This window comes from Pteropus alecto, unplaced genomic scaffold (genome assembly GCF_000325575.1).
Source record: "Pteropus alecto unplaced genomic scaffold, ASM32557v1 scaffold78, whole genome shotgun sequence".
Lineage (NCBI taxonomy): Eukaryota > Metazoa > Chordata > Mammalia > Chiroptera > Pteropodidae > Pteropus > Pteropus alecto.
Genome location: NW_006443124.1, coordinates 11,116,975 through 11,128,109, shown reverse-complemented (window position 1 = coordinate 11,128,109; position 11,135 = coordinate 11,116,975). Strand labels below are relative to the sequence as shown.

Genomic DNA, 11,135 nt, shown 5'->3' with positions numbered 1-11,135 from the left:
CTGAAAGTTCATTGAGCATCTTTATAACCAGTGTTTTGAACTCTGCATCTGTTAGATTACTTGACTCCATTATATCTCGATCTCTGTTCTCTTCTCTCGTATGGTTTATGCTTCTTTGTCTTCCCATTTTGGCTGCCTTTCCATGTCTGTTTCTATGTACTAAGCTAAGCTCTAAGTCTCTGAGTCTTATTAGGGTGAATTTGTGAAGTAGGTGTCCAGTGGCACAGTCCTGAGAAGGGTTCAGCTGTAGGCCAAACTTAGCAAGCCTCTGCCCCTCCGGGGCCACCGATTAAGATTCAATAAGCAATCCACAGATGCTGTGCTTATAGTTGTCTCAAAAGGTCACACCAGAAACCGAGGCCAGCTGCTTAGAGTGTGAGTCTAGGCATTGCCCAGCAAGGAGTACCAGACTCGCTGAAGATACACCTGGATGTGGCTTGGGTGGGGCCATGAGTTGGGGGAGGTGGAGTTTCAGGGAATCCTCTGGGTGGAGCAACCTCTGTTATCTAGTTTGATGACCTCTCGGCTATGGCGGCGCTGTATCCGCGCACTAGGAGAGCAGGGGGCTCAACAGGGAACAGTGGATACTGCTGGCACTTCTATGCAGAACGTGTCTCGCCTGGGCATTCACTCTGACAACATCTCCCTGTAAGTCCCTGGTACTCCTGCACGCAGCCACATCAGCACTGGTGCTCAGAGCGAGCAGGTCCGCCACCATGAAAATCCACTCTTGGACGCAGCCCCTTTAAGAGGCGTCTGCTACTGCTGTAGCCTCTGTCTCACTCAGCCACTTGGGACCCACAACCCCTCGTCCTCACCACATCCTACTTTCTGCCATTGCAGGGTGATTTATTAGCTTTCTCTCTAGTTGTATGGCTTGTTCATCTAGATCCCAGGCAACTTTTCCTTGCTGCTGGTTCTTTGTTTCTGTCACTTTGATTTGGTTGCCAGAGGGGTGTACAGAACCTCTGCCATCTACACCATTTTTCCTCCTCCCTTATACCACTTTTTAAAAGTATTTTGGGTATTAATCCTTTTCACATACATTGCAGGTAGTTATTCTTACTTTATCATTTGTCCTTTAACTTTCTCTGTGGTGTTATCTGTGACTTAATTTTTAGGTAGGCAAATCTTTGGTATTTTTTTTATGGCTTCTCAATTAGAAGGGATTCCCAATCCTAAGATTATAAAAATGTTTTTCTTCTGATAGTTTTAACTTTTAATCTTTTAATTCATTTGGATTTATTTGAGGTTTGATAATGGATAGATAATAAATTTTAAAGTTTTTTTCTCTCCAACACTATTAAAACCTTTAATATTGATTTAAAATGTTATTTATAAACTGAAGTTCTATGTGTTTTTGATTTTATTTCATTTTTATTCCTGTTCCAGTACTGTGATTTTATTCTTTTTGTATTCTTTTGACTTTATTCTTTTGAAATATAAACTTTAGTCACCTATAGATTTCATTTAAATAATGTTTTTAATCTGATTGGGAGTTTTGTTTGGATTGCATTTATTTTATGGATTACTGTGGAGACTGGACACTTTGCTATATTGAAAATCTCATTTTGGACCCCATAGTATGTCTGTCTTATTTAATCAGTTCTTTTTGTCCTTTTGTAAAGCTTTATAGCTTTTTCCTTTAGATCCTATACCTTTTTGTTAGATTTCTCCCTAGGTACTTCATAGTTTTTATTGCCACTGTCAATGGGATCTTTTTTATTATTATTATGTTTCCATTTGGATTTTGCTACTAGATACTAAAACTATTTTTGTATGTTTATTTTATTTCTGCCCACCTGATTAGTGTTAATAGCTTTTCAGATGCTTTCTTAGATTTTTAAATGTACAATTATATTACTTGCAGAAACAATGACAAGTTTTGGGGTGGGGGGCGGTTTCCCCTCATTTATTTTTATTTCTTTTTATTGTTTTTGCTGACTTGTTAGGGATCTCTAGGACATTATTTTAGAGTAACCATAATAAGAGTGCTCTATCTCTTGTTCTTAGCTTTAGGAGGAACCCTTCTGTATAGTTTAACATGAAATTTGATGCTGCTGTGGATATCTGATAGAGTCAAATTAAGAAGTTTTATTTTTCTCTGAGGATTTTAATCAAAACTTAGTGTTATAACAAATACTTTGACAGCCCTTGGGATAATCAATGTTTTTTCTTTTAATTCATTAATTCAATTAATTATCTTAAATTTTTTCCTGTTGTACTATTCGTGCTTTCTTGAGATACACTACTTGATAATGATATGTTCTTTTTCATACCCTCACTAAATTTGATTTTATTTAGAATCTTAGTATCTATATTCAGAAGTAAAATAGGCTTATACCTTTTTTTAATTTTTATTTATATTTCTCATTGCTGTGTAACAGTGTACTCAGGAGCTAAGTGTACCTTGAAGATTTGATAACATTTACTCATAAAACTATCTGAGCTTGGTGGCTTTAAAGATGGCATTTTGATTGCCTTTTTAAATATCATATTCAAAGACTGTTGATATCCTGGCCACTTTTCTCTGATCTTGAGCTAGTTATTAACTTCATCAAATATCACTTTTCTTAATGGTAAAATAAGAATAACTAGGCCTAACTCCCAGTGTTGTTGTAAGGATTAAATGAGATATGATTGTTTAGCATAATTGTGCCTCATATAAGGTAATGCTCATCAATAATAATCACTGTTATCATTGTTATTCCCTCAAGTGGATTAATGTTGTTACCTGAGTCATCCTCTACTGTTGCACAGTGAAGTTGTAAAGTCCAGACTGGACAGACTGAGAGGATACAGAGATAAGCAATGGTTCAGCCAACAGCAATAGGCATTGACTCTGTCTGACACACCCCTTAGTGAGTATGGAGCTTTTTCAAGACTAGAGCTTTTGCCTGTAGTTTTCGTCTCAGCAGACCTACCCATGGGCTAGGATGCACCACCTCTGTTGTACAGGGAGCCACAGCAGAGGCTCAGTGTTTGCACCTTGGATACCCGCCCCCCAGCTAGAACTTGTTATCCACATTGGGAATGTTTATGTTATTTATGGAAGATTTTTAACTTGAATGGAAAGATGCCTTTTTAAAAAGTTATTTGAAAAATCAGGGTTGTAATGTATAAAGCTATGGATTACAGAATTCTCTAAGGTTTTGTTTGTTTTGTTTTGTTAGCAAATATGAAAGGAGTATAAAATGTTAGGCTGAGATAGATGTATAAAGTAGAAAATGGAGGCTTGTTGCATTCTCATCAACAAGCAGAATATGGTTTTTTCCAGTCTTTTATTACTTCAAAATCCTTCATCTGATATTTAAAATGTATTTATGTTGAGTCATTTCTTTCTCTTTTGCTGGTGAACCAGGAGATCATGAAATGATTGTGCAGAAGCAATAGCATTACATTCAGTTTCTTTTTTTGTATATATCAGATAAGAGCCTTGCAAATGGAAGTAAGGCCACCTCACATCCTTTGTATGGTAATGGCAGTGATGTTTGCCTTTTTGTCACTGGTGCAACATTTATTAGTTCATAAACCCACTTCCAAAGAACCTAAGGGCTTTTTGATAAAAGGTGACTGTAGTAAAAACAATGTTAGATTTTGACAAGCTACTTTTGTTTTTACATTTCTTTCCTTCTTTTTAGTGTTCAGAAACTACTAGTTTTTTAAGAGTGTTGTACGGGGACAGGGTGGGGTGCTCATATTTGGAATTAGGATTTCTGATTCTTCTACTCGGAAGGGAAAATCAAAGTTTTGAGGTTCAGTTCAGCTTAAGCCTCTAAATCACCCTTTCTGAACCAAAGCTTCTAGTTGATAAAAAGCTCGCAGATCTGAGAAATAAAATCAGCTTGAGAGGCTGACTTTTGGTAAACCTTAAGAGTAATAAAAGAGGAAAAAGGCAGTTCCAAAGTCTTTTTCCTATTTCCCACAGACTGAGGGACCCTGTACACCTCCCTCACTCCTTTTACTCACTCTCATCCATTCAGCAGGTCCTCCTGTAACCAGTGGGCATCAGTGAAAACAGCCTTTCCAATAAGCCTAAGAAAATTTAAGGGGGTCTTTGTCATATCAGAAAGAGTAAAAATGAGGAAGGGTAGCATAGCAACCCTGGAGCACTGGAAATATGCCTGGCAGTTTTCAGGACTAGCCAAGCAGCAAGATTTCGGTCCCGTTTATTTTTTCTGGCTCTTACTATCTCCTACTTTTATCTCTGAAAATATTGGGCGAGTTATTTTATGATATTATGGTGTTACATTATTATTATATACATTATTATATATTTTAAATAAATTCTTATACATGCAATAGTATATAACCATGTTATTATTCCGTTAAAGTACCAATGGCTTTTTTCTCCAGAGCAATAATGAAATTTCACAGTATGAAAATGGAAGAAATCAATAAAATCATTCGCGACCTTTGGCGAAGTACCTATCGCGGACAAGGTAATGTAGCACGAGTGCTCTTTCCAAAGCCCTGTCACCAGCTCTTGCCCCACACTTCTCATCATGCCTGGACCTTTTACTGAATGTCTCTTTGAGGTTTTCTAAGAATCCTTATCTTGACAACATCTCATAGCAAAAAAAAAAAAAGAAAATGCAAAAGTTTCTATTCCAAAGCCTGATAGGACCTACATATTTGGCTACGGTGCACATTATATTTAGCTGATGACATAATAGGTTCTGTTGAAGTGTAGATAGGGATAAGCCAAAATGTGATAAGAAGAAAACCATCAGGAGGAAACTCTTAATAGAGGAACTAAGAAAGGCAGAGCTGAGACTATTGGTTGGGGTACCTGGATTGCTTCTGGCCCAGGAATCCTCATGAATCCTCAGCCAGAGAAAAAGGTTCCAAACCAGCCAGGGTTTCCCCCTGTAATGTCAGCCTCATACGTCACTCCTAGGCTTACTCGATGTTTGCAAATGACAAAAGGACTACAGAGTATAGGTTCATCTAAAATCTTCTTCTTCCTGTGTCAGATATCGAATATATAGAAATTCGCTCTGATGCCGATGAAAACGTAGCAGCTTCTGATAAAAGGCGGAATTACAACTACAGAGTAGTGATGCTAAAAGGAGACACAGCCTTGGATATGCGAGGACGATGCAGTGCTGGACAAAAGGCAGGTATCACAAGAACTTAGGGAGCTACCTTTACCCAGAAAACTGACAGAGAGACACAAATGTCGATGAGGAGGAAGCACCCCAGGCTGCCCTTGAATAGTAGGAGGGTCTTTACAGTGCTTCTGGCCGCCATGCACAGTGACTCAGGTTCAGCTACCTTCTTATACTCTCCCAGTTCTAACCAGAATTTCCTGCAACATTATGTAAAGTAAGCTCTTGGGAGAAGGGCCTGAAACATTCTCATAGGATAGGCTAAATGTAGAACAAGGAGCTGAAGACCATTCATTGTTTCACAGCCCTCATGAGAATAAGGCTACTGTGTCATTGTAAGACACAACTATTTTATGTGCCACTAAGAAAGAAAAAACACAAGTGTAATTGTGAGATGCATCCAGATTTCAGAAAAGCCAAGGCAGGGTAGGGAGTGTTTTAGAATCAATGACATACAGTATTAGCAAACCAGATCCTAGGTGGAGTCAAATGAGGCATTACAGTATATGAGACAGTCTCACTGAGAAAGCAGCCCCATTACGGGACTGAGTCCCCCACCACCATGCCCAGCCTACCTTGGGGCCTGCAGACCATCTAAAAGAAGGCTGAGATACCCACAGGTGCCTCTGTCCCCACCACCACACGCACACACAGATTCAGCTGCTGGGCCAGGCTACCTGGTTCTGCATGAGGCTCTGAGAGAATAGCCTAGGTTGGCTATGGAGCACAGAGCAAATCAGGAAGAGGAATGAAGCTTTTAAAAGTTGGGAAAGGAGGACCCGCATCCTTGGAGAACAAGCCTGAGTCCTTTCACTGTGCACAGGTTTTTACCCAAGATGTCACAGATTCTTGAGCTTCCTCCTCTCAGACTAGAGGCAGAGGATTACACTTGATAACATCTTTGGAGCCCTGATTTTCTTAGCACATTTTTAAAATTCTAGAAATGGATGCTCATATTGTCTGAGTTGTTTTCATAAGTAGTTTTTAATTTTTGCCTAAAGATACTCTATGCATGTATTTTGTTGTCAGCCCAGAAAACTGATACTAATTTAAGGCATCTGCAGATTATTATCTTAATCGTAGTCTGCAAAAAATGACAAATTTGTGATCTGTAATCAGTATCCCCTACTTTGGTGATTTTTAGTGATATTTATGAATAAGAAAATACAGTTTGAAACATCTCTTTGAATTAAAAATACTTTCAAAAATAATTTCTGAACAAAAGATTTCCTGTAGCTACTCTAAATTATAAAAACTAATTGGCTATAAATGCTTTCTTGGTGTTGGGAGAGAGGACAGACAAATGTTTTGGTAGAAAGGCTGGGAGCTCCATTAGACTCCACTCTGAGTAGGTAGTGGTGGAGGTGGCAGCAGTGGGATTCAAACACAGGAAGGAAGTGCCTGTCCAGGTGTGGCCTTGGCTTCTGCAGTCTGCCAGCCTGCCCAAGGCATCAAAGAGAAGCTGTAAACTGCTGTAAAATCACTCACTCACTCACTGAAGCTCCTTCACTCAAATTCAGGGGGAGGGGAGATTTACACCTCACATAAAGATAGGTTAGACTTCCTAGAATAGTCCTTCACTCTTAATTCTGTGTCCCTTGTATCCTCAGAAGGTTTCAGCTGGGTCTGAGGGATTTAGTATTAGATTTCTATTAACCTTGAAAGTGCCTGTTTTGGTTGCTTAGATTTCCTATAAGTAAGCTTAAATAAACCATGATTCTGTACTCCTGATAAAGAATTCCTTTTGACCCAGGAATTCATTCTCTCTCTCAAAATTATTTATACAAACATACGTGTAGGTTAAAATATGATGTGGGTTAGGTGCCTCTTTTGGACTACAGAACATAGAGATTTAAGGAAGACTATGAGAGAAAAGGCCTCTGAGGCTCTGGAAAATGTAATGTGTCCAAGTTTTCTAACAAATCTCATCAGGAAAATAAAATAGGTCATGAATTTTTAAGGTGGTTAATTTTATGCCATTATTAAATTATTAGTTTCAGCTAAATGGTAATGCATTTCTGATTCACACCTGTGATTTCAAGTTTTGTTATAGTCGATGTGATTTGGGTGGGGTCGGGGATCAGCATTGCCTTTGGCATTTTATTTTATTGCAAATGATAGGCTGAGATAATGCACCTGATGGTTCACCTTCTGGAAAGGCTTAAGTCTGGTCACAGTGCCAGGCTCTCCCCAATAAAAGCAGTGAGTGACTCTGTGACCTTTCCCATATAAAGAGATTAAGCCAGGTCTGTTTGCTTTCCAAAGGTGAATGAGGAAAAGGTCTGTGCGGTGCAGCTCATCTTTGGTGTTTTCCAGGTATTAGCATCGCTCATTATTCGCCTGGCCCTGGCTGAGACGTTCTGCTTAAACTGTGGCATTCTTGCCTTGGATGAGCCAACAACAAATCTGGACCGAGAAAACATTGAATCTCTTGCACATGCTCTGGTTGAGTAAGTGTCTCAAATTTGGGGACTGGTTATGATAGCTTTCCAAGTATGATTAAGAAAGTTCTGTGGTGAAACCCCTCTCTAGATGTATCTTCCTTGGGGAAGCTGGTTGGTGCCAGACTTTAGGCTTTACTTTTTGATAATTTGTCAGATTTTTGAAAAGAATTAGATGGTGAACAGCAGCTCCAGACACATCGTGCATTTCCCCAAGGTGTGTTTATGGGGAAGTTTGTAGTGAGGGTTTTCTGGCTTGATTTGGCTTTCCTGTAAACCCACTAGAAGGACCCACGTGTCATGACAGGGTAGCATGACTTGCTAAACTGTTTCTAGGTGGTAATAGTGGTTTTGGACTGTCTCCCCAGCTTTTCACATGCGTCAGACATCTACAAGGAATGACAGCTTATTCAAAAAGTATATTAGTGGTTACATAGAATCCAGAAAGGGCAAAACCTGTGGTGGGCACAGTCTCCAGAAGTAGGCAGCCCTTGCTTAAAGACTGTGTTGGCAGAGATAACGTTTTCTGTCTGATAGCACGGATTGGGCCATAGGGCCACCTCTCTCCAGCCATCTCCCAGTAGTCCTGTGTGACCAGCAAGTAAGCGCTAGTGCTTTTGAAACCTAAGTGCATCCCTCCTGACAAGGGATAAATAAGTGGTTAATTAAAAGAAAAAGTCTTTCAGGTCTCAGTTTCATAGCTGGTTGCCTCAACATGTAGATAATGAACACAAAGGTTCTCAGTACACCTACTCAGGCCCCCTGTGTGTCATACTAATGATGCATCTAGTGACTGGTAGTGGCAGAATTCTAAGTAGAGCCAGCTCCTAAGAAGGCAACATATGTTATTCCCCTTGCCTCTAGTCTGTCTTTTTAACAAAATTTTTTATTTTCTTCCGGAGAAAACTAGTCACAGGTCAAGAAAACCCCAGGCGAAGGACTAAATCATACTCCTGAAGCCGAGCAATATAGATATAAAGAAAAACTAAGTAAAACATTTCCACTTGTTATAGTAAGAACTTTGTATTCTGGAGGAAACTAGATCATGTATTCTTACCAGTCTATAAGCCAGACCTAGGTGAAAAGTCCAGCCATGCATCCCCTGACTGGGCTGGAGGCCTGGGTATCCTGCCCCCCACCCGCCCTGACTTCCTGCAGGGCTCTCAGAGGCCCTGACACTATCAACACAGGAAAAGCCTGGTCATCTCACATAGCACATGGTCTTGTGTCTGACAAGGTTCACGGTGGCTTTTTCAAATAAAGAGTTATTTATGCTCTTGAGTAATAAAATGTTCTAAATATATTGTTTCAGGATAATAAAAAGTCGCTCACAGCAACGTAACTTCCAGCTTCTGGTAATCACTCATGACGAAGATTTTGTGGAGCTCTTAGGGCGGTCTGAATATGTGGAAAAATTCTACAGGATTAAGAAGAACATTGATCAGTGCTCAGAGATTGTGAAATGCAATGTCAACTCCCTGGTATCTTACGTTCATTAAAAATATTCAGAATTTAAATGCCTTAGAAACACAGGTCCTCAGGCAACTGTTTATTTCTGGTATCAACTAAGTCAGAAAATACATTGTTTAAAAGGAGCCTTGTGTCTAGGATTTTGAATGTCTGAGAGGTTCTAAAATGATTAAAATTGTTTCACATGAAATTTGGGCTGATTCCTGAACTTCATCCCCCCAGGACACATCTGATAGGCCTGCAAGGGCTCGAGAGCAGCACAGTCTGACTCAGCTTCTCTTCCCTCCAGGCATAAACGTGTGCTTTCCTGGGACCCGGAGCTACTACCTTTCACTTCTTAAAAGCACTGTTGAGAAGTAGGTTCTCACTGCCTTGACAGTTTATGGTTTGGGTATAAAAAAGAATCAGGGTTGTGTGTTACTAATTTATTTCCTTGCATATGGTTTTAAACTGAGTTATCATTGAGTCTGAATATGATCATAAATGGTGATATTTTAATATATGACTCTGCCCTTTATAAACCCAACCAAGTAAACACTCTCCTCTGCCTCAGTTTCCCAAACTAAAATGTTAAGTAGTTGAATGGGGGCTTCAGGGTTTGACAAGAACCTTAAGGAACCTAGATCAATATTCACCATCTTCCCTCCCCACATACTCCTGAGATAGTCATCCAGACTCAGGGCTCTCTCTAGAGGAAGTTCCCCACTGCGCACATCCACCTTTAGAAAACTCTGACCAAAAGCAAGGCCTCCCTTCACTTGGGGCCTGGTCTGCCATCACGAAGAAGGCTTTAACTCTCTTGTATGTCTATACTGTGTATCATCTCAGCCTCACCATCAGCCTTGATTGCTCTCTAAGTGTGCTCCAGGGTGGAACGCAAGCAGAGTTCATTTGCGAAGTCATGACCTGCTTTCTACGGGGTCCAACCAGACCTGGAAGAGCAAGCCTCTCATTTTCACTCCAACTGTCATTTCTAATAAAAGACCAATCACACTTTTTCTTGGAGTTTCCAGCTGACATCTGTAAGCCTTTTACAAGCATTGCACAAAGAATGCTACCAAGTCACATCCTTTTGAATTAGACTTTGTGGGGTTTTATCATTCAGAGTCTGTCAGTCATGTGTCACAGTTCTGGGCCATCTGCAGACCTAATGAGGATATGGTCTAGACAGCCTTTCTCAACCAGGGCCTAGAAGAGAATTAAGCTCTAAGATCCTGAGGTACCTGTGGTTGGCTGAATAATGGCCTCTGAAGAGATCCAGGTCCTAATCTCTGAAACCTGTGGATATGAGGAGCTTACATGGCACAAGGAGCTTTGCAGGTGTGAGTGAAGCTAAGGCTCTTGTGATGGAGGCCTATCCTGTTGGGTCCTAAATGTAATCATAGTATCCTGATAAGAAGGAGGCAGAGAGAGAGGATTGCACAAGAGGGAAAGGAACCGTGTTGGCAGATGGCAGACTGGAGCCATGCACTTTGAAGATGGAGGAAGGGCTGTAAGCCAGGGAATACAGGTGACCACTAGAAGCTAAAATAAGGTAAAGAAACCAATTCTCCCCTCCCCAGCCTTGCTGATGCCTTAACTTTTAGCCCAATAAATCTGCTTCTGGACTTTTGACCTCCAGAACTGTAAGAGAATAAATTTGTGGTTTTTTTAAACTGCTAAATTTGCTAATCTGTTACGGCAACAGTAGGAAACTAATACAGTATCACTGTGTGTAGTCAATATCTGTGCTTCTAAGATGATACTAGTTATTACTGTCCTTGAGCAAACTGAAAAAAGAGTTACTCAGATAATTTCCTGTGTTCTGTGGTTCACATGAAAACCCTTGTTGAAAGAGTCTGGTCCGGACCCTCGCCCAATCCCTGGATGAATGGGCCAAGCAGCACAGCCACCACTCAGCCACCTACTTCCTGTCCAGAGCCCCTTCTCGTGACAGTGTTCAGTCACCCTAGTTAGCTTTGAAATTTACAAGGCTAGCAAGATCTTGACAAAGGTATCACAAGAATAAATGACAGACCAACTCTCACTCAGCACAGATACAGGAATTCATAAGAGCAAATCAGTTCTAGTCACATATTAAACATAAATAACCAAGGTGTTTTTATCCCAAGAG

At 40.2% G+C, this 11,135-nt stretch overlaps 1 protein-coding gene across 2 annotated transcripts in view; it reads left to right on the top strand.

Annotated features, from left to right (window-relative positions):
- Nucleotides 1-9,212, top strand: part of RAD50 (RAD50 double strand break repair protein) — an 85,957-nt gene extending 76,745 nt beyond the window's left edge. For both annotated transcript variants that reach the window (XM_006923150.3, XM_025040570.1), the window contains exons 22-25: nucleotides 4,357-4,442; nucleotides 4,977-5,119; nucleotides 7,428-7,561; nucleotides 8,865-9,212. In XM_006923150.3, coding sequence (XP_006923212.1) covers nucleotides 4,357-4,442; nucleotides 4,977-5,119; nucleotides 7,428-7,561; nucleotides 8,865-9,051 — 550 coding nt within the window. In that variant the 3' untranslated portion in view covers nucleotides 9,052-9,212. The remainder of the gene's footprint in view (nucleotides 1-4,356; nucleotides 4,443-4,976; nucleotides 5,120-7,427; nucleotides 7,562-8,864) is intronic.
- The last annotated feature ends 1,923 nt before the right edge of the window (nucleotides 9,213-11,135 follow it).